The sequence below is a fragment of the Malaclemys terrapin genome, chromosome 8, assembly GCF_027887155.1.
Source record: "Malaclemys terrapin pileata isolate rMalTer1 chromosome 8, rMalTer1.hap1, whole genome shotgun sequence".
In the NCBI taxonomy this organism is placed as follows: Eukaryota; Metazoa; Chordata; order Testudines; family Emydidae; genus Malaclemys; species Malaclemys terrapin.
The window spans coordinates 54,967,138-54,991,052 of NC_071512.1; the positions used below are offsets into that span (position 1 = coordinate 54,967,138).

General features: G+C 47.5%; 1 protein-coding gene across 3 annotated transcripts in view; it reads left to right on the plus strand.

The window, feature by feature from the left end:
• The window catches only part of CACNA1E (calcium voltage-gated channel subunit alpha1 E), a 218,712-nt gene that overhangs the window by 169,864 nt on the left and 24,933 nt on the right, over positions 1–23,915 (plus strand). For all 3 annotated transcript variants that reach the window (XM_054037983.1, XM_054037984.1, XM_054037985.1), the window contains 11 exons: positions 349–486; positions 1,264–1,465; positions 3,635–3,799; positions 4,846–4,956; positions 6,857–6,940; positions 7,077–7,202; positions 7,920–7,985; positions 10,184–10,275; positions 10,928–11,093; positions 13,049–13,176; positions 22,319–22,415. In XM_054037983.1, coding sequence (XP_053893958.1) covers positions 349–486; positions 1,264–1,465; positions 3,635–3,799; positions 4,846–4,956; positions 6,857–6,940; positions 7,077–7,202; positions 7,920–7,985; positions 10,184–10,275; positions 10,928–11,093; positions 13,049–13,176; positions 22,319–22,415 — 1,375 coding nt within the window. The remainder of the gene's footprint in view (positions 1–348; positions 487–1,263; positions 1,466–3,634; positions 3,800–4,845; positions 4,957–6,856; positions 6,941–7,076; positions 7,203–7,919; positions 7,986–10,183; positions 10,276–10,927; positions 11,094–13,048; positions 13,177–22,318; positions 22,416–23,915) is intronic.

Below are 23,915 nucleotides of genomic sequence, written 5' to 3' on the forward strand. Positions count from 1 at the left end.
CTCCCCACCTCCAATTTCCTTAATTTTCTCTCCCCATCAAGACTTCTCCATCCTTACAAGGGGAGAAAAGTGTCCCTGCTGCCCTGCAAAGTTAAATCCTCTTCAGTCCTGGCAGTATAAAGAAGTCCTGATGTTAGGGATAGCTCAGTGATTTGGGCATTGGCCTGCATAAACCCAGGGTTGTGAGTTCAATCGTTGAGGGGGCCATTTATGGATCGGGGCAAAAAAAAAGTCTGGGGCAAAAATCTGTCTGGGGATTGGTCCTGCTTTGAGCAGGGGGGTGGACTAGATGACCTCCTGAGGTCCCTTCCAACCCTGATATTCTATGATTGTCTCCTAACCTTACAGAGGCAACTACGTGGACCATGAGAAAAACAAGATGGAGGTGAAGTGTCGTGAATGGAAGCGCCATGAATTTCACTATGACAACATCATTTGGGCTTTGCTTACGCTCTTCACTGTCTCCACTGGAGAGGGGTGGCCACAGTGAGTATTGTGCTTGGTCCTGTCTGCTTCCAGGTGTCTGTGGGGCACAGGATTCATGAAGAAACCTCACGTTCCCCTTTTGAAGAGCTGTTTAAATGGTAGGGCTAGTAACTGGGTTTCTCCAGGTGGGAAAGGGGTAGAAGGCACTGAGAGAAGAGTTGGGGGGAAGGAGATAGGTCAATAAATTATATCAGTATGTGAGAACTCTCACCAGTTAATGGGTATAGGAGCTTGGTGGAACCAACTCCCTTCTTGGGAGGTGAATGCTGGGACAGTCCACTGCCCTGAGTGGGCCTGAGGGGAATTTGAGGCCAGTCCATCTCCCAGCATAAGTCAGAGGGGAACTCTGTGGGCTAGTCCACTCACCATGTTGGCAGAACTCAGACAATCCCCTATCATGTGTTGAACAAGGGGGTGTTCTGGGATACCCCTTTTTATGAGGGACGTATGTTTAACTCTGGCAAAGCCCACCGTCCAGGGTAGACAATGGGAAGAGCTCTGGGACTCTTGTAATGTAAGAGAGGGGAATATCTTGTCATGAAACAGGTCGCCAGCATTGTCAGAGTATGTCCATGACTGAGCAGGTTAGGTAGAAGGTTTGCTTTATCACCATAACCAGTATGCACAGTGGGGACAGATGGAGGTGAATATTAAAGGTGGTATCATTTGGTACATGATGTTCTCCTAGTCAAGTACAACGTGGAGAGTCATCCAGAATGGACCAGCCATTGGCATCTATGTGACCCTTTGTGCCTTTCTTTGTCCCTGTATATCCAGGGTGCTGCAGCATTCAGTGGATGTGACTGAGGAGGACCGGGGGCCCAGCCGCAGTAACCGCATGGAGATGTCCATTTTTTACGTGGTATATTTTGTGGTCTTCCCTTTCTTCTTTGTCAACATCTTTGTGGCTCTCATCATCATCACTTTCCAGGAGCAAGGAGACAAAATGATGGAGGAGTGCAGTCTGGAGAAGAACGAGGTAACACATAAAAACTGGAGAGCAGAGGGCAGGATGATTTTGTTTTGCATGTATTGTGGCAACAGACAGCTTCAAGTATAGACCATGGAGTGGTGGAGCTGAGGGCTAAGGCATATTATGTGAAAGCCTCGCTGGAATCCAGTAAAGTTCTCTTCAGCCTGGACTCCAGCTTATGCGACATCTGCCTTCCCTTTGCATTTGCTTCTGGAACGTAGGATGTTTTAATCACATCTGAGTCATTCTCACTGATTACATTTTTGTCCTGACCATCCAGCCAGCAATAGTTCACCAGGCTTCCCAGCTATTTGAAAAGGAGGCTATCGTTATAAAGGAAACCCATGTGTGGTGGCTGTGAATCACCCCTATTGGCACTCAAACATAAGAGCTAGGGAGCCATGTTCCCTCCCCCACCTGCTTCCTTGCCAGAGAGGCTTTGCCCTAGACTGGAAGAGGAAAATGATTTTCCTCATCTGCATTTTATCCGGCATTATTGGTCCATCTAGCCCAGTATCCTGTCTTCCGACAATGGCCAATGCCAGGTGCTTCAAAGGGAATAAACAGAACAGGGCAACTATCAAGTGATCCATCACCTGTCATCCAGTCCTGCCATCTGGCAGTCGGAGGCTTAGGGACACCCAGAGCATGGGGTTGAATCCCTGACCATCTTGGCTAATAGCCATTGATAGACCTATCTTCCATGAACTTACCTAGTTCTTTTTTGAACCCTGTTATACTTTTGGCCTTCACAGCATCCCTGGGCAAAGAGTTCCACAGATTGATTGCCATTGTGTGAAGAAATACTTCCTTTTGTTTATTTTAAACCAGCTGCCTGGTTGGGTGACCTGGTTCTTGTGTTATATGGAGGGGTAAATAACACTTCCCTATTCACTTTCTCCACACCAGTCATGATTTTATAGACCTCTTTCATATCTCCCCTAGTCGTCTCTTTTCCAAGTTAAACAGTCCAGTCTTTTTAATCTCTCCTCACATGAAAGCTGTTCCATCCCACTAATCATTTTTGTTGCCCTTCTCTGTACCTTTTCCAATTCTAATATATATTTTTTGAAATGAGGCAACCAGAACTGTACACAGTATTCAAGGTGTGGGCGTACATGTAACTGCCTGGATTTCCTGTGCTGTTACTGCCCAAATGCTCCCAAATAATGGGTGATTTTCAGATGGTAACTTGAGGCCATTTCCTGTCCATGTGGCAATAACCATATCCTGGCCTAAAGAAATGCCAAGGTGGAAGGACACACGTGTTCATTATTCCAGGGTATGGCTATTACTGAGTTCACAGGAAGAACTCTAGTCTGATTCGCCTGGAACGTCTAGCGAAGAAACAATTTTGAGACATAATTCAGTTAAGTTTGATTTTTTATGTTCTGTCAGCTGGATAAAATAAGTAATTGGGGCCGCCAGGTTTGGTGTGATCATGTGGTTTGTAGCGAGCATGTGCATGTGGAGGGCAGTATAGGACACGGGGATCTGTTTAGGAGACAGTTTCTAAAAACAACTGTCACGTAACAGCTCAGTAACTGTACAAGGTCCCTGTGCTCTGATTGTCTAAGTTTATTCCAACTGGGTCTAAACCACAGTAGTAACGTCATTAACTCATGCCGTTATTTTATGCTGAATGTGAATGGAGTGAAATTGATTACAATGCAGTCATGGGAAAATCCTGCATTGTTTCACTCCATCACAGGGTATACATTTTGCTGCAGATTATAGTGACCTTCTGCTTATTGGGACAGATCTGTTCCCAACGCTCAGCTTGATTAGCTCAGCTGGGTGCTGGGGAACTCATCATCTCCCAAGATCTCCGAAGGCAGAAGAGTTTTTGTCGGGCTGCGTCTCCAGCATAATGACTGGAGTAGCCTCCATGGCCCCAGGCAACCCACCTAACTCGAGGGGAGGAAGGACCTGAGGATCCTGATAGCGGCAGATACTCTGCCCAATCTCTCCTCAGCCCATCTATCCGGCTGTCAACACATTTCCGCATAATGACGTACAGGGAACCCCCAGGGACTTGGGATTCGCACAGCTCAGGAGGACAATATTCACTATCTTCCATTCACCTGTAGCAGAGAACCAGTAACAGGGCATCATGGGTAGTGGGAGGAAAGACAAGAAGCTGAGTGCAAGCTAACAGACTTTGTTTTGTTTCAGAGGGCATGCATTGACTTTGCCATTAGTGCCAAACCTCTTACGCGCTACATGCCTCAAAACCGACACACCTTCCAGTACCGCGTCTGGCACTTTGTGGTTTCCCCATCCTTTGAGTACACCATCATGGCCATGATAGCACTGAATACCGTGGTGCTGATGATGAAGGTGAGCTGACCGGGTGTACCAGAGGCCCAGGATGGCATGCCTCTGTGTAGGAAATTGGAGAGGAGGTGAAATAGACAGGGGGGATTTAGAAACTATGTTATTTGTTTTAAGAAGATGCTGGGGTCTTGGCACCCAGGTCCCATCTCATATCATGTCTCTTGGTATAGATGACTAGGAAAGCTGATGGGGTCACAGCCTCAGCTCTTACACCAGTGTCTACATTATTCAAGCAAATATTTCCAGTTTGCACTCAATCCATCGAGCACAGTGCTTGCTGTGAAACCTGAAAGGCAATTAATCCTGATGGCACACAAGGCCAGATTTTCAAAGGGACCTCACCCTAGCCTCTGAAACTGCACCTGCATTTTTCACACCCACGTTAGGAATCTGACTAAATGATCTGCTTGCCCAAATGCAATTCTTCCATCTAAGGATAATTTCTTTTGTCTTCCTTGTGCAGACACTTGCATGTTCTACACTGAGGTGCCAACTTCCATCTCCTCAAATCTTGAGGAGGATGGCTAATACTCTCCTGTTTTAATATGGACCATCTCTGTTGTTGCTTTCCCCATAGCCTGTAGGAAATTCTTTCAAGAGCACAAATGCATACTTGAAAGTTCAGTACACCCTTACATTGTGAACAGGTAACAGGTAACAAACAGTGATGCTGCAACAACAATTGCCTTCAACAGGAGGACCTCATGAATTAGTGGGACACTGGCAATTGTAATGTAATCTGGGCTGATTCTGTGATCAACACCTAGGAGTGGTTGCCACCTGGATGACCCTTCTTCCCCTCAGCGCCATCCTCTTTCCTTAACCTCAGCAGAAACAAAGCAGAAGGGCAGAATGAATATTACTGGATATGTAGCGGGCTTAAAGAAAAGGGTGGGGGGCTTGTCACTTGCCAGTCAATAGTAAAACACATGGGATAAATCTCAGGAGCTTGGGCAAAGTCTAATCCCACCATGGAACTAAAGATTCCTTGTAAGATCCAATTTTGGTAGCTGACTGTAGATGGTTCTGACTCTCTCTCTTTCTGGCAGTACTATTCCGCGCCCTACACATATGAGCTGGCTCTTAAGTACTTGAACATCGCATTTACCATGGTATTCTCATTGGAATGCGTCCTGAAGATCATAGCTTTTGGCTTCCTGGTAAGTGATTGGTACTAGTACTTCATACCAGCTTTGGGTACTCAGTTCAACTGGCAGTGGTAGTGGACTTTGGCTTCCTAGTGTGTAGCTAATACTCTGTTCTTTTGGCATTAGTAATGGGATTTAGCTTCCTGGTATGTAACTGGTATTTAGTTCTGACATCTTCTTGAGTGCTGTACTTATTCTGGGTGTTGGAGTCTTGCTTTGGATTCTTGTTAAGCACCATGACACTGGATGTCTACCAGCTTTCTTGGTCAGTCCAGAGCTTTCCAGATTCCCGGCCCAACATCTGGAGCTTTCCAGATTCCTGAGACAATATCTTAGAGTGAAATCTCTGGGGTTTTCATTTAATCTGAGCAACTGAGAATCACCCCCACTGCGGAACCCAAATGGTGATGTTATTTTTAATGGACTTTTATATTTTCTGTGAATTTACTGCAGGTGACAGCTTTCAGATTGTCACCACTCCCCACCTGGGCAATTCCGTGTCTAGACCTGTTCAGCCTTTGGCTTTTCTGCTGAGGCTGCTAACCAGGGTGCCAGTTTATTACCAGTTGTGTTGGTGACTGATATTATGTTGATGCCTGTGCACTAGGATCTGGATTGAGTCCACTAATTCCTTTCAACCAGGCCATGAAATACCCATTCATTGATAACTGTTGATCCCAGATTGGAACTGGTGATATAGTGGTGAAAGGCTTCATATTTAATTAGCATTCCCTTGAGTCTCAGCCATTCACCACTGATTATCTCATTGTTCAGACCAAGGAATGTGGTGTTTGTGAACATAACACTTTTTCTTGTCTTCAGCTACTCTTGGGAAAAGCTGATTCTGTTTTTTTTTTCATTTCTTTTTCCTTTTGTTTCTCACCTGTCCTGCTGGATGACATCTGGTTGCTCTCCACTATGACAGTCCAGCATATGTCACACTTACATTAAACTATTTCTGTTAGATTGCAAGATGCACAGGGCAGTGACTTTTTTGTTGCAAGCTTATGAGGAGCAATGTACACATATTGCACTTGATAAATAATAATTAATAGTGATAACCAACCTCCGAGACATGGAGACAGAGTATTGAGCCAGTCAATGGACAGTTCTGTGAGTGCAAAGAGCCCTCCTCTATCCCAGCAGCATGTGTGCTTGGGGTGCATAGCACACCAGCAACCCTTTTCTGAATCATGGATCTATCTATCTAGGAGGCAGCATGGTCTAGTGTTTAGAGCAAAGGACTGGGAATCAAAAGACCTGGATTCTGATCCTGGCTGCATGTCTGACTTCCTGGGCTCTCAATCTCTCTCTGTCTCGCTTTCTCTATCTGTCAGATGGGAACAATGATACTTATACACCCCTTTAAAACACTTTGATTTCCTCAAATGGAAGGTGCTATGTAAAGGCAAAGTGTTATTGGTAGGCCCGTTCCTGAAGTTCTGATTCAGGCAAAACTTCCATTGACTTCAGAAGTTGTAGATAGCCATTTAGGCACCTGATTGTATTTAATATTCAGTTGCATAGATATTCTGCTGCATAGTTTAAATAGACAACTGTGTCTCTGGGCTCATCCACTTGTGATTGTGCCTTCAGGCAGGATTGCAGTAGTTTCTCTGTTCTTATAGTCCCCTTTTGACAATGCAAGAGAATTCTGTGCCTTCTTTTAGCGGTTTGGCCTATTCAACGCAAGGGTTATCTTATAGAAAATCTGCCTCACCATATATATGTTCTGGGCTACAACCCCCTGAGGCACAAGACAGTATTCCAGAGGCTGGTTGCATAGAAAGAGGACAGTATCTGTGGTGGTGGTGGTGGTGGTGGTGATCTGTGAAGACTTGGCATGTGTTTCAGCGTTGTTGAATCTGAGATCATTGTGCTCCCCATCCACATATTTTTGATCTCTTTGCAGAATTATTTCCGGGACACCTGGAACATCTTTGACTTCATCACCGTGATTGGCAGCATCACAGAAATCATCTTGACAGACACCAAGGTGAATATTCTGACCTTGGACATTCGTACCAGCGATTGAAGGCGGGAGGGGGGTGCCTTGCTCCTTTCCTCTCCTTGGGGGTGGAGGATAGACGTGGTGATTTTTGCCTTCTTCTGATTGTTTGATCTTCTTGCAGCTGGTGAACACCAGCAGCTTCAACATGAGCTTCCTGAAGCTGTTCCGGGCTGCTCGCCTCATCAAACTGCTCCGCCAGGGCTACACCATCCGTATCCTGCTGTGGACCTTTGTGCAGTCCTTCAAGGTAAAGGACACATTAGTCTCCCCTGTGGGGGGGCAGGTGTGGTGGAGGAACATTTACTCAACTTGTGTCATTCTTAGAATCATAGAATTGTAAGACTGAAAGGGACCTTGAGAGGCGATCTACTCCAATCCCCTGCACTCTAGGCAGGACTAAGTATTATTCTTATGATATTTATGAATTGTTGGGGTTCAGAAAGAATGAGAAAATTTTGGATCAGCATCCAAGTTGTAGAGAGTTTATATGAACCAACCCTCTGAACTTTTTAAAATTAACCCACCTCTAATTCTAAATGCAGAAGGGAGAAGCAGTAAAAGCTTCCTTGCAAAAAATGGAGGGGAGGGGACTGCACCATTCAAGAGGGTCCTTGGAGGTCTTTTTGGATGTGCTCATTTGCATATCAGTACCCAGCATGGTTTGCCAGCTGTTTGCCAGCGGCACTGTCTGGTGTGGTGCTTTTGCATTGGCTAAATTCTTTGTCTGTATTTTGTAAATTGCAATTATGTGGCATTTTAATTTCTAGTCCCTGTATTTGTTTTGGAATTCAACAGTCGAGAAGATGTTGCACCATTCCAGCAAGGAGTGTGATTCTGATTGGTTCTTTGCAACTAATTGCAATAGGCCATAGGGGGCTTAGCACAGTTCACAAGCTATTGCATTTTACTAATATTCTGAAGCCTCTACCTTGCTAAACCAGACTATTGTGTATTTCCCTTTCAGGCCCTCCCATATGTCTGTCTCTTGATCGCTATGCTTTTCTTCATATATGCAATCATTGGGATGCAGGTAAGCAAAAGCGTCCAGGTGTGCGTATGCTCCTACAAGGCTGCTTCTCTCTGGGGCAGACAGTGAAGAGTGGTCCACTCTGTCACCCACTTTAGCATTATCCAGTCTAGCATCTGCTTACTGTATTGGAGTCTGTTGACCAGGACAGGTGCTGAAGAGGTTTGAAGGCTTGCGCATTAAGAGCTGCAGTGTTTAATACACCCACAGGTTGCAGTGTGTGTCCCCCAGAATCCTCTGGCAATGTACATATCCAGACTGCCTTCTCCAGGATTATGTCACCATGACTCCAGTGATGTAGTACACATGGATGGAACTCTTCCTGTGGCTTACATCATCAGAGATCTCTCATATTATGCTCAGGTGGGCAATCCATGTGGACAGCTCAGTTTACCTCTTTCTTTTCAAGCAGAACTTTATAGTGCCTAAAACCTTACGAATGACTCAAGTCCCACTAATGTCTGGCCCCAACCTGCAGAATCCAGTTCACAATTAACATCCTGCCTGAGAGGGTCCTTGTGAGAGCCCTTGTTGATTTGGTTCCTCTCGCTAATCTCTGTTGCCCAACATCCTTGTATTGGTTTGGGAAGGCCTCGTGTTGCAGAAACCGGGGCTAGGGCCTGATCCTGCAGTTGAAGTCAATGGGAATTGAGGGTACTCAGTGCTTTGCAGAACCAGGCTTTTAGGCCCCAGTCCAGCAAAGCGCGTAAGCACAGGAGTAGCCCCACTGTAGGTCAAGGGGGTTGCTCATGCATTTAAAGTTAAGCAGATGATTACGTGGTTTGCAGGATTGATCTTGTGATTTGAAGACTGTCCAAGACCCACACACAATCTCTGGGAAGGCAGCTTTGGCTATTAATACTCAGGGCTTCGTTCTACGGTGATCGAGGCATTGTGACAACTAAAACTGCCTAATGGTCACAGCTGGGAAGTGCTTTGGGTGGGGGGGGGGTTGTTGCTAGGGCTGTCATTGCCACCTGCTCTGGATAGAGAATCTGGTTTTCTTTGTTTAAGTGGAAATTTATTTGTTTAGTGGGTTTTCCCCCAAAAATTTGACTGACTATGCTCTATTGATCTATTTTTGGCCACTTTCCCCTGCCTCTCCACCCCACATCCAGGCTTTCTCAGCCCCTCACAATTGCCATCAGATTTAATCCCCCTTGTAGTGCGATAGTATTTGATTTGTTTTAACACCTTTGTGAACAAATTCCCCAAGCAGTGGTGAGTGGGTGGTGTTTGAGCAAAATAGCTGGAGGCAGAAAATATTCTACAATTACACATTCCGAAAACCTTTGTGGAAAAAATAGTCAGCGGTTAGGGTATTTTTAGGTATGCTGAAAGTAGAATAGATATGTAATGATACAAACACAATACTTTTCCTCTCCAAAGTACTTTCCAAACACAAACTTATTCAGCCTTACAACACCTCAAGGTTGTAGGTCACTACTATTATCCCCATTGTACAGATGGGAAACTGAGGCACGAGTTAAGTGTCACTGTCAGAGTCAGATTTAGAATTTAGGACTTCCTGGCTCCAGTTCTGTGTTCAGCCCATGCCTCTTTCTCAAGAGGCATGTACTCAGAACACACTGAAACACACACAAGATGCACTGAAAATCATATCTAGATGTCTTAGATACTTACAGGGCTCCAATTGCCATAATATCTGAGCATTTCACAATCTTTCATGTATTGATGTGTACCAGAAATGTCTGCACATATATTCAATAAGCCGGATTCTCCCGTCATTTATTACCGATGTGTTGGCTTCATGGAGTTGCACCAACGTGCTTTGAGAGAGGGGAGAATTTAACCCAAGGCGTTACTACCCTTTTACAAAGGGAACCTCTTGATAGCATACCGTGAAAAGCATTTGACGGCTTTCCTGATCTGCTTTTCTGAAGGAGGCAGCTGCTGGCCAGATGGATTCCTCACCATCCCCGCATATGTGTGTCTGTCTGTGTTAGTGCAGTCCCTCCCTTGGTGACAGCCAGCAGAACTGCTCTCTGACCTGAAGGGTGCACTCCAGCAGAAGGAGCAGCCTCTGTGATGTGTAATCCTCACTGAGATCAGACCAGCTGTCTGCTCCACGGGCAGGTGGGAGGGAACATAACCGATTCCAGTCCCTGGCTGCACAGGTCGGGGCACTTCCTGGCTTGGCAATTCTTGTGTGTTGAGTTTTCTTTCCTTTTTGCTCTTAGGTTTTTGGGAATATCAAATTAGATGAAGAAAGCCACATTAACCGTCACAACAACTTCCGCAGCTTCCTGGCCTCCCTTATGCTTCTTTTTAGGTACACGTGCGTTTTGAATCATAACTAAACATCTCAGTTTTAGCCCATTTCGTCCCTACCTGAGTCAAAATGCTGAAGGCCTGCCTGGCTGCATGAGTGTCTGCCACAGCAGATCAGCTGGGGTGCCCCAGCTAGAAAAGCAGGTGGGGATCACAAGTCACCCTAGCTCCACACACACAGCAGTGGCTTTTCAACTTTACACTTGGAGCTGTTAGTCTCCCTGTCCTATGTGGGCTGCTGACATTCAGGCATTGGATTTCTGACTTGTGGAACTTGCTGCTGCAGGATAGAAATGAAACAGCTGTGTCTGAACAGCATCTGCAGTCATGCCATCTAGGTCGGAATTCAAGGGTCCTTTCTCCTTTTGCTTTAGGGCATAAGATGATCACTAGCTGGAGTCAGGAAGCCACCTTGCCTCCCACTGTAATACAGTGCTGTACACTTTAGTTCATTATGGGGGCTTTATGCCATCTTCAGAAGCCGCTGGCATTGGTTATTGGTAGATACCATAAGTTCTGAGGTGGCAGATTTTATTTCCAAAGGGGGAGGTGGCGTGAATTTCCAAGCATCCCGCTCATATGTAGTAAAGTTGTGGAGCAGTGAGGGGCTCTGCTTTGACCAGCTGTTAATGGTGGGTGTGTTTTGGATGCAGGAGTGCCACAGGTGAGGCGTGGCAGGAGATCATGCTGTCATGCCTGCAAGGCAAAGGCTGTGAGCCAGACACCACGGCAACGTCCGGACAACATGAGAACGAGCACTGTGGCACGGATCTGGCTTACGTGTACTTTGTCTCCTTCATCTTCTTTTGCTCCTTCCTGGTGAGTTCACCTCCTTCCACCCCATTGATCTCTCAGTTCTCGGGAGGACTGAGCACTGACTGCTCCCAACCCAGGGACATCCCCACCCCCATTCTACCCTACTCTACCCTCCACTGCTCCACGATGGGTGCGATTCACTCTGCAAAGAGACTTGGAGAGATCTCGCCTTCTGTTCTCTGCTCCAGGTTCCGTTACCCTGGTGTGACCCCTGGTTGCTAAAGAAGCTAGCCCTCTTACACCAGGGACAGCAAGAAATGTTCAAGAAGGGTTTTATCACTGTAAGAGCCATGCCTAGCTGGTTTCAGGGACAGTGGTAAGGAGGGGCTGTTCTGACCCAGAGGCCTGTCCCTTTCATCATGAATGCAACTCAGCAGGATTTTGCCCTGCACCTAATTTAGGATTTCAAATGATCTGCCATGTGACTGTCAGTATGGAGAGCAGGCCCACCTGCTCTCTGGGTCAAGGCAATGTACGTGATCTATATCTGCCTCCTATCCCTATTTTTTCATTTAACAGGGAAGTTGTGGTTGCAAAAGATAATGTATGCTCTCTGAGGCAGGAAACTGTGGGGAGTTACAGTTGTCCCCCCACCAATGTGCGCATGCACACACACACATTTGAGCCTACTCATGGAGGGGGGGAAGTGATCTCAATTGTTTTGTAAAAAGGGGGTACAGTCAGGAGGGTGCATGGGAAAGGCACCATTCGGGCTTGCACTGAATCAGTTGACACTCCGCCTGTGGCTCTTGGCATCCCTACATGTTGCTGATCAGAGCGGGTGGTATCAGTCCATGCATCCAATCATAGCTTCACTTACACTGTCTGGTCTCAGTTCGCAGTTGCTTCCTGGTAATCCATTCAGTGGTAAAGTAGCTCTCCAGGTCCTCAAGGCTGGGAACCACTATGCCTCCAGGGAGACTGGAAAAAGGCCATTGTAGTGCCAGAGAAGAATATCCAGATGGAGAGTATATAGCCATAATAACTATAGCACCAGTTACAGTAATGCTGGTAAATTTCCTTGTAAAGCAAAGCCCTTAAGCCAGAAATGCGATGGAGAACCCCAGTTACAGTCGGCTGTCTAACTCTGCCCATCCTTCATAAGGAAGGCAAAGGTGTGGTATAGAGAAACTGCGGGTGAGAGGGACAGACAGAGAGACAAGAGGGGACATGGTATGTAAGGGAAGGTAATAATAAAGAGTAGAGCCTTGGGCATGAAACACGATGCTCCAAATGTAATGGTGAAGTATCTTGGTGGCAAAAGGTCATTGCACCCACTGTGAACCCCTCAGCTAAAGAACGCTGTGGGGTTTGGAAGGCACTTCAGAAGGCATTGGCTAGATCTCCTCACTTCTGTGCTCTTTGATCCCTGGCTCAGCCAAGTCACTGTTGTGAGGAGAGCCCAGATGCTGCTCAGATTCTCACTGGTTAGCTAGACATAGCCCAGGGGAGTAATGCTGATGTACTAACCCTTTCTGCTGCTTGCCTCTTGCCCAGTGTGGTGTGGTTCCTTATTCATGCTCTCGGCTGCCTGACGGTTAAATGCTGGTGTTTAGTGGGACATTCAGATCAGCACAATCCACAGCTCCCAAGCATAATAGGCGCAGGTCAACATGTAACGTGTCAGGGAGGAATCCTCTGCCTGTGTGCTACTGACACACCAAAGAGAGGCTATTTCCATTGTAATACACTGTGCACCTAGTCGGATGCTGGGTTTGAAAATATTAGTATTGATCTGTGTGACAATTAAGCATCTGATTCTGTAGCTGCTCCATGCATGCACTTCAATAGGAGTTCTGTGCATGGGAGAGCTGCCACAAAACTACCATGCTATTTATTTACAGATTCCTTTTTCTTCTGTCTTCTTCCATATATTACTCTCCCATCTTCCCTCCCTCTTTTATGCTCTGTCTCTATCTCTCCATCCCTTTCTCTGTGTCTTTTTCCTTTTCACTTAGATGCTCAATCTGTTTGTGGCTGTCATCATGGACAATTTTGAATACCTGACTCGGGATTCCTCCATCCTGGGGCCTCATCACTTAGATGAGTTTGTCCGGATCTGGGCGGAGTATGACAGAGCTGCGTGGTATGTAGCCAACTTCCTCCTCCTTTCCCTGGCCTCTCAAAGCCCCTTTTTTTGGGGAACCCATTTGGCTGTAATACCTGGGACAATCAGGGAAGGGAAGGGAAGGAAATCAGAGCTGCTGGAACACGCAGCTGTGAGAGGAAAATACTGGCTGGCTCCTGGGAGGTCCAATGGTAAAGAGCCTCCCTCCTGTTCGTGGGCTGCCTTATAGCCCCCTGGGCACCCTGCTCCTTTGGTAACTAGCGATGGGCTGAAGTCCAAAGGTTTTGGCTGCTTCTTTTCAGATGATAAGTACAGTGTTTATCCAAACCTTTGGATGTTCCTACTGCATCCCTCTCTGTAGCTCCTCTGGCAGCCCCCAGCTACCTCCGCACACCGCCACCTTCCAACTGTTGGCTCTGGATCTTCCTCTTTTCCTATTTTCCTCCTGCCAATCAGATTCCCACACCCTCAAGACAATCTGCAAGCAACTGTCCATCCTCCAGCCCCCAAATACTTTGTGCACCGGAGTGTGCAAAATCGCCATTTGAATCAGTGTGTGAGCCCAGCAGAGAGGCTGCGAAGGTAGCTGGACTCCTGCTAATTTAGCTGCTCAGGACCTTATTCAAACATTGAGAAAGGGTTGAGATGCTTTGGATGGGGATGAGCCTGAGGACAGGGCTAGATTTAATATGGCCAATGCACTTCCCCCATCCTTGCTGAGACAAGAGAAGGCTTTTGAATCCTTTAATGATTCCTCAGGCAGCCTCTCCAGGATCCCTCTGAAAAGAGAGTTTCCACTTGGGAGAGCAAGTTAGTCTAGCGCTGCCACACTGGAGAAGAAGCATTGCGTCAGGGTGGTCTCTCACATGGCCATTGGGGTGGAGCCGAAAGTGCTTTAGGGTGACTGCTCCAGACACAACCCCCAGCAGTGCTCCAGGAAGGCTGCTTTCAGCCTACATGCCGGAGATCACTGGGAGTGTTCCTGGGGCAGCTTACTGAGATCTAACCCTCAGCAGCACTGGGAGTGCATCAGGGCTGCTGGTCACATCATCAACCCTTCTCAGCATTAGGAATACTGCGAGTGCCCTCTCTGGGTGCAGATCCTCATTGGCACCACGAGTGCCACAGGGCTCCATCTCCTGTCGGTGTTGGGTCAGCACTTTGGGCAGCCTCTTTGAAACCACGTACACTCGGTGCTGCATCAGCTTCAGGCACGAGATGATGTCAGCTCCGGAACTCTGCTCCAATTGGAAGCTCACCATTTGGAATCAATCCACCTTCACATTTTTGCAACCTGATTTATTGCTTACTGAGAGCTAACCCAGGCAGTGATTGTTCCTAACATTATCTGTCCTTAGCATGATCCACTTCAGCACCTTTTCCAGCCTGACTCAAGTTAGCCGTCTCCCCAAGACTGCTTCTCATCGGCAGCATCCCAGGCTGTGAAAGCATCACCAAGGTTGGAATAGGCAGGGCTGTCCTCTTATCAGACACCCATGCATCGTACAGTCCTGAGACTTCAGTGTGTGATGCTGTAGAGCAGAGAAGCTGTGGTCATGTAGACCTGGGAGGTCCAAGCAATGCAAAGCAGGCTCATTCTCTCCTCAGAAGGTTGGGAAGGGCGACATCTTGATACCAGCACTTTCTAGTGCCCTTTGCCCTGGGAACTGGGTGCTACGATGGGTTCTTCAGTCCAGTCACAGAAAGAACCTGCTGTCAGGCCCTGTGGATGGCATTTTCCAGATGTGGTGCAGTGCCTGCTCTCACTCAGGTCTCACAAAGCAAGAGAGCCCAGGCTGTTTTGTCATGGAGTCTAGCTGGTTATTATAGGAAACACCAGGAGGAAACAAGCTGCTCTAGGTTAATTTTAAAATTGATGGCAGCTCTAATCCCCGTCACTGAGTGGGGAAGGATTACCAGATGTGAGCAAGTCCTATCACCTGGAAGGGGCAGCGAGTCTAAGTGCTGAGAAGGGGATAGATCGATAAATACTGTAAATGAATGTCATCAGAGGCCCCCAGCTACATTAAATAAAGAGACCCATAGGGATGCCATGTGCTCTGTCCAGTTGCCTGCACTCTGTTATGAATGGTTTTGCATAGACAAGTTAGGTTATCCTTGGCCAGTGATGGAAAAGTACCTAGGGTATGGGAGGAAAGTGAGGCGGGACCAGAGGAAATAACAGACAAAGCAGCTTCACTCCGTGGCTTCCTAATAGTGGCCAGGGAGGCTGCAGTGGTCTCTACCACTGAGCAGTTGTGTGGCTTTGGGCAAGTTACTGTAACTCTCCATGCCTCAGTTTCCCTATCTGTAAAATGGAGTTAAAACATACTCATCTACTGTTTTCATATAACAGAGGATTGATTAATGGATTTCTATAATGAACTGACCATGTGGGAGCAAATTCTCTGCTGGTATAATTGAGTACAACTCCATAAAAGTGCAAAGATTCCTAGAACCCTAAACAAGTAGTTGTGTACTGATGTACAATCATGTCCTTGGATTTCAGATCACTCTGACCAGTCGTAGACTTGTGATATGGCATTATTGGGACTTGGGGTATCTGAGCTACTGCACATTTAGGGCAAGCCTTTCCACGGGGAATCCCCAGTTTGGGTGAAAATGAGGGTGCTAACCCCTTTGGAATGGAGAAGATGGTAGCTATGCTTATATGGTGGTGACTTTTCACAGCCTTCTCCAGTCTGGGTCTGTTGGAGCCAGAAGGAGAGAGACATGGACCTGAACTGGGTCTCTCACCCCTGGTTAAGCTCTCGTTTCCTCTTCTCCATTATCTCAGTGTCCTATTAACCCACGTGTGCTTCCTTTACAGCGGCAGGATCCCGTATAAGGATATGTACAAATTAGTACGGGTGATTTCGCCTCCTCTGGGCCTGGGAAAGAACTGCCCCTACAGGGTGGCGTGCAAGGTTTGCCTCCCAGTCCCCAGCCATAACCTGGCAACGGGACACACCATTAACCCCTCCTTCACCCTCCTCTGCTCCACCACCACTGCGTCTCACAAGGGAACCCTCACGTTGCTTTCCTTCGAGTTTAAAGAGGTCCAACCCCCCCCAGAACCAGCAGCTGTTACCTTCGGGAAGGGCGGAGGGGTATCCGTCTCAGAGTCCCATTGATGTGGAATTAGACAAATTTATTCCTTTGCCTTCTTCCCTAAAGCAGAGAACCCTGGAGTTCCCAAAACACTCGTGCAGTGTGTGAATGTTGCCTGTGGCCCAGAGAAGGCACCTTTAATTCCAAGAATCACAGAGCTATCCCAATGGGAATTCTTTCCTATGATGAATGGAGACCAAATATTGTTTACAGATAGGGGATGAGGATGAGAAGGAATAAAAGCCAGAGGTGCGGGGATGTCACCGGAAAGAGGAAGCGCAAACTAGAAAGGAGAACGAGGCAGGGGGCCGAGGCAAAGACCCTGTTGATCAATTGCTGGAATCCTGTTCAGAGGTTTGGTCACTGTGGTAGCTCACAGGACACTGCAGTCTTTTACCATGGTGCACAGTGGCTATGAAGAACTGTTACATAATGGTGACAAATGGGGACCACAGCTCTTGGTTTGCCATGATGCAAAAAGACGACAACTCAATGGAGCAGGTGACCCATTGGGACTCCAGCAGCTGGACTCAATGGCTTCTGGTTTATTCTGATCTTCCCCCCAGTCCAAGATATCTGGGCTGTGCCTCTCTTCCAGCAGCAATTCAGACTTGACTATGAGGCTCTTGGCCATGCTCTGCCACTGTTTGTGCTAAATTCTCTGCCTCTGGCAAGGCAAACAAAGCAGCCACTCGGCACCCCAGCCAGATCCTTTGCCGTCCCATCTTTTCAAGCTCATTTTGGGGCAGCAGTGAGCAAAATCTTCCTCCCATCTGCCTCCTCTTCTTAAGGGGGCCCAAATTTCTGCATCAGAACAGGACAACCCTCTGAGCTCCTTCTCCACATTTATTCTCTCCCAACTTGGCAGAACAGGTCAGGTGGAACAAGCAGAAAAACCAGAGATGCTCCTTTTGGGAGGAGACTCTCTTGGGAGTTGCAAAAGTGGTGCTCTGTGCCACCATCGTTCCCAGTCTACAGTCCCTCACTCCACCAGGGAAGGGGGTTCAGAGTTTGGATGACATAGTGTAGCCTCCGCATCCACCCCCACCTCCCCATCATCAGCTCAGGATACCTTCACGAGAGTGTGGGTCAATCATCTTCAGCGCCTGGAATTCAACAAGCTGGATGTTCCTCAATGACCTTGGGGATAGCACAAAAGTCCCCTGAACCTCTGTGGTCCAGTCCAAAAGCGAAAATCCCCAGTGGCTTCACCCCTATGCTCAAGTGGATAATGGACTTGCATGGTGAAGAGGCTGCCATGCTTTCCAACTTTCCTTCTCAAGCGGGGGATCTCAGCTTTTTCAGGGTAAATGTATCCCAGCATTTCCTCATCAGTTACAGAAGCCCGTCCCACCCCACCAGGGGCTGAGCCCCAACAAAGAAAATAGACTTATCTCTGATGTGGTTGAGAATCCTCCCTCCAAAAGGCAAAAGAGAAGCAAAATGGCTAGAAAACACAAGAGAGGCCAGAAAGCATCCCAGATCCTCCTCTTCCTTCACCAGCTCCTTCGCCACACCATAGGAACTCTTGGCTTCCCAACATAGCCCTGTGCCAGAGAAGCAGAGAGGTTCTTTCCCTGAGCATGTTTGAAACCATGGGGAGTAGGCTAAAGCCAAGAGCAAATCTCTCCTGTCCAGAATTATAAGAAAAGTTGGCATGTCCCTCCATCCCTCCTTTGCAGAAGTCATTTGGAAAGAGTGGGAGATTCCTGACAAAAGGCTTGGTTGGTTAGTCCTGAAATTCCACAGGGGCTGAGAAGCCAAAGACTCTATCTTCATCTTCCTTTCAGCCAGTGCACCAGTGGCCTTCCTGGCAAAGGGCATGGTAATTTTTGCTGAAGGTTCTTTCTTCCCATAATACCCTGCAGACAAAAAGATAGAAGACATGATCAGAAGGGACTTCTAAGTTTCTTCAGCTGCCCTAAGAGTCTCACTGACAACCACCTGCTTCACAAAAGCCACAGTGTCCTGGTGCAACAACCTAAAAGGCATCAACCTCCTTAGAACTACGACAAATGGAATTCACTGCTAAAGAAGTTACAGTCATAGCAGGTGGATTCATGGGCATTACACTTTTCAAGCCTGAGAGTCTAGCTGACAGGTAGATATGGAAGAGAGTTGCAGTATGAATACTTTGGAGCCCCAGACTCTCCCCCTACCCATTCTTCAGTCCTTCTCCAACTTCAAGAGATGCTGAGAAGCATCGATCCATCCTGAAGGAGATCTTTCACGTCCCAGAGCTAGGGACAGAACAGCCTGTCTCTCAGCATGAAAACTGCTTGGAACTCTCCCCTCAATTCTTCATAGTCAGATAAAGATCTGGGGGAGTGTGGGCTATCTTAGAGCTCTAGAGCTGGACCGGTCAATGAAGGTGGTGAAATTCAGGATGGAGACACTAGCTTCCACTACCTCCACGGTGTCAAGGAACCCAGCATCTTCCATCCATCTTCACCTGCAACTCCTGGGTCTTCTGGGCTTATACATAGAAATCACTTGATGGGCTAGAGTGCCCATGAGAGAGCTTCAGGGATTCTTATTACAGGTCTAGAACCAGTGCTTAATTTGCAATGAAAGAGGGGCTGGGGCTCAAGCCATTAAGTGCAGGGACACAAGCAATTTTTTGACTTTCATAACTGGCACAGCAAATCCAGAGGTGCTGGGGCTATGAACTGCCAAGCTGAGAGGTGCTGGGTCTCAGCCCCAGCAAGCCCCAGCACAAATTAAGTACTTCCTAGAACCATTCCCAACAAGAGATGCAAAGGAAAGGAGAGGTGCCACCCACAATTGGTGAAAACAGGAGGCACACATGATGGTACCATTCTCCCTCCACAATCCACATCCAAAAATTCTGACCACAAACACCAGCCTTTCAGGTTGAGGAGCACACTTGGGACCCACGGGGCACAAGGAACGAATTTAGGATCAAAGAGAAAAAAGTGATCAGGCTCTTGATGACTCAAGAAGAGGTGAAGAAGGAGCACACGCTGATTCGTTTAGATGGGACAATGGCTATCCCATGCATAAATCCACAAGAAGGAAGGTCTAAATTCTAAAGGGATGGAGATAGGCTACTGGGCAGATGTTGCTTGGCCTCCATCAGGACAATGCACAATAATGGGACACTGAATACAAAAGCTGTCTGGCTAGGCCATCAGCAGACAGACACATCAAAGTGGTCACTAAAACGAGAAGTATTCTAGCTGAGATCCAACAAGCTAGGTTCCCCCAGAGGTACCTATTCACATTCAGTCAGAACATGAAAGCAAAGCTCTTCATCAGCAACATAGACCAGAAATTGCTGGGAACGGAAACTCTGACTCACTGATTAGCCAAATCTGCTTCTCTGTGCCACCCACTTCCCTTCTACTACTACTAGAAAGAGAGATTAAAAGATTTTTTTTTAAAAGGTGGAAGTGATGGTCATTCTTGCCACAAATTGTCCAAGATGGTCACCATGGTTCAGCCCTAGTGGAGCAGTCACAGAAGCCTCCAGTTCACCTTCCCAACAGACTGGATCTTTTATTCTGGAATCCACTCCTGCGTCACAGCCCAGACTATCTGAGCCTGACACTTTGGCTGTTGAACAGTAATTCCTAACCAAGATGGGCAGTGCAAGGCCGTGTATAATCCCCTGCAAGCTTTCTGCCCTTTCCATTTATGCAAAGCATACAAACAGGATTCTCTTAGTGGTGCTAAGATGGGAAACAAGGTATGCCTGTCCTGGATTTCTTACAGGTCAGCCAAGATTGAGCCTAAGACCCTCCGCCATCACATTTTTCATCTCATTCATAAACAGTGCTATAAAAACAGAAACGTCCAATTACTGATGGATTGCCAGATGATCAACGTCCCTTCCATCCAAACCAGCAGTTAGGCCTGTCTGAGATCTGCCCTCAATGCTACAAGCCAATTACCCACCCCATTTGGGTTGATGGCCCCGGTTTCCCTGTTCTTCCTGCCATAAAGACAAGTTTTCAGGTCACGATTGTGTTGATAAGAAGCCTGTGAAATTTTTGCTCTGAGAAGACACAAAGCTTACAGCGTATTCTGTGAGGATAACATAGCTCTCATACATCAGTCATTTATTACCAAGGTAAACTCTTCCTTCCACACCTCACAAGAAATCATTTTTCCTTCATTTTGCTGAAAAGCTCCGCACTTCTGGGAAGGAGCAGGATGCATGCTAGCTGTGAAAAGAACTGCTAAAATTTACCCAGATGGAACCAACCCATTCAGGAAACACCATCTTCATTTGTTTACTTTTGCCCTAAATGCCTGGGCTTGACCACATCAAAATCCTCCATAGCCAGCTGGATCGAGTGCGGCATTTCTGAAGTATCTACAGACCCTAATATGCCAATTCCAGGATGGGACAGAGCTCACTCATTACATTCCTTGATGGTGTCCTGGATAGAAAGGTCATCAGCTGCTACTGAGATAATCTGCAAAGCTGCCCCCAGGTTATGCAGCAAGACCTATAGAAAGCATTGCAGGCTGTACCTCCAACCCTCGGTGGTAGCATCATTCAACAGGAAGCTGCTCCCAAGCTAGAATAATACTAGAGAAGAAGAAATATTCTTCCTCTGTCTTCCTTATCTGTCTCTCTCTACTAATATTTCCTTATCGCTCGCTACATCTGATTGGGAAAGAGGTCAGGATCCTGAATGGAATGTTGTTACTTGACAATTTCCTCTCTTGAACTGACCACTCTCCCAGTCAACCCTACCTGAGATACCTTCTTCAGATGCCTCTGCAATGGCTGCCTTGCTACTCCATGTGTATAGTTAATACAGTCACTGTTAAGTGTTTGCATTTATCCATTAACCATCTGGTGTTTCAATACAGACGTTGAAGTGTTCATCTGGTGCAAGGGCAGAAGAGAAGTGGCCAAGCCCGGGGGTCCTGTGAGACCTATCTGAACTACCTTCAGTATTTACAGGAAGAGAGGTACAGCCCAAATGTCTCATTGTGGAAGAGGTCAGTCCCAGAAAGGAAATCCATCAGATGACAAATTTGTGATACTGTTCCTCAGCTCAACAGATCTGGACAGGTCATTGCAAGCAGAGGAGCACAAGGTGGGAATCCATCAAGGAAGCAATCCTAGTAACTGTTCCATTTGGGGGAATCCCAGTGAGCTCCAATCTTGGACGGCCAAACAGCTGCCTCTGCTGAGACTCTTTAAACTCCAACTTGGTGGAACTTGCAGTCGCATGTGGGAGAGAGCCGGGGTGGGAGCATGGCATGCCGAACTTTCCTCCTGGTTTTCTTTTCTCAGCCACTAGCATGCCTTTTGCACTGGTGCATGGTGGGAAAGTGCTCCATCCACAGGGCCAGACGGAAGCAACTGGGCATATTTCCTTTGACAAATGACCCTGGCCCACTGCCTTCTATGCAAGACGCTGCCCCCAATTGCATAGACGTTACAAGATGGGGATACACGACGTTCCAGCCATGGGTTATGTGACATTTTGAAACAGTGCCTGGGACCCAGAAAGGGAAGAAACTACAGAGTCCGTGGAACATTGTTGGTTCCTCTGTGTCACAGAGGTATGTGCCACCACATCTCAAATAACCCATTGCTTCAGCGCCGTATATCTGATTTATGCCACTTGCACACAGTCCTGGGACTTGTGGAACAACTGTATTTTGGAGGGGCGGGCAGGGTGGGTTCAGACTAGGAAGTCAATGCCAAGACTGCAGGGAAAAGTAGAACTAGCCAGCAGCAGCAGCAGAGAGCTGGAGAGATGAGTGGTTTCAGCTGGCATTCCTCGGTCTGTGTGCGGAGTGATATAAATCCTCATCAGGACGGACACTTGTGTATGATTTGCCTTGATTAACGGGTTTCCTGTTCTTTTCCTGTTTGTCCATTTGTTTTTTCTCTCCTGTTTCCCGTATTATTATTTTGTTTGTTTGTTTTTGCTCTCTGGGAATGCCTCTTCTCCTCTCCTCTCTCTCTCTCTCTCTGCATCTTCCTTCCTCTCCTCTTCCCCACCCTCCCTTACTCCTCCTCCCCATCTTTCCCATCCACCCCTTCCTCCTCCATGAGCAGTGGCCGCATCCATTACACTGAGATGTATGAAATGCTGACTCTCATGTCACCACCGCTAGGCCTCGGCAAGAGATGTCCCTCCAAAGTGGCCTATAAGGTAGACCAACCCTTCCTTCCTTCCTTCTGGGCTAGCACTGAGCAGGGAGTGGGAGGGGGAACTGTTGAATACTCAGGAAGCTCCAGCCTGGTTTGATTTAATCAGAAATCACATGCCCCATAAGGAGAGGTTCTGTCCACTCTAACAGAGCTCTGTTTTGGGTATGACACACCCAACAGGACACCCAGGAATATAGCATTCCTATTATGGGAAAGGATGGAAATCTGGCTCTGTATAAGAATGGGAAGTAGAAGGATAACACAGCCCCTTTGCAGTTGGGACAATTGGACAGCCCCCCCAGATGGGATTGATAGGGGTTCTCTAGAACGAGGCTTCCTCCAAGAGGTGGAGGAAACTCCAGGATGACCCATCCCTACATGACCCTGAACCATTCTGCTCCCAGCCCAGCTCACTTGGAAAGGTTGAAATGAGAAGATGGTAGGCCATGAGGGTTCCTCGTGTAGGCCCAGACAGGCAGTGATCACAGTGTGCCAGCCTGGCACTAGTTCCCCAGGGAGAGCTCATGCAATCTGGAAAGAGAACACTCCCTGCTGAGGTTGAGCTGGTGAGAGTACCATCCCTTTGCCCGCTGGGCACCTTTGGGCACTAGTGACTGTCTTTAACTGACCCTTTGATTGCTCTGCTGGTGCAGTGCCCTGTGCTTCTGCCTCAGGGGAAGCACTCTAAAACCTGCTGGCCAGCTGCATGGGATGTGGGAGGAAGCTGTGAATGGGTCAGGAGCTGTGCAATGTTGAGCTCTGGGCAGACTGGCCCAGAGAGGTATTCAGAGTGAGATACCCTGTTGCAATATTGGAGACAAAACTCAAAGAGAATTATGAGGGAGACTCCAAGATCTGGGGCTGGGATACTTGGTTCGAAAGCAACTGGAGGATCTCCCCAGAACTTGGCTTCCAGACTTCCCCTACTGAATGCGGACAGTGTCTGTGGTGTTCTAGCTAGCGACAGCTTCTGCACCCACATATTCCTGTGTAGCTTCTCACACTCGCACAAGCACTCTCACTTGCTCCCGCGTACACCCCTGCTAGTGTTGTGACTGGGTGAGAACCTTTGTGCCCAGGAGAACTGCTGTGCATGATGCAGCAGGACGTACTAAGGATGGGACGGATGTGGGTAGGTGTGGGAGAGGGAAATCCTGATATATACACAGAGCAAAATATACTCTCTGGAAAGTGGATCTGGCCATTTGAGTTTGTCCCCCTCTGGGTGAAGGGAGCATGGCCTGACCTCTCCTGCCTTGGTCGCCTTCCTCTCTCTCCCTGGCTGCCCTCTCTCTACCTCGCCATTGGATAAGATGGATCCTATGCATGTGTGATCATATGCCGGCAACTGTCATCTCTGAAAGACTCAAAAAGGGGGCGCCAGGATGTTGCATACTAGGCAAGCCAGCCAATCAGAAGTGCCCAGGGTTTAGAGGTGTCCCCAGGGGATGGGGCAGAAGCTGGATTTCAAAGCTGCTCTGAAGCAGGAGATGGAGCGATC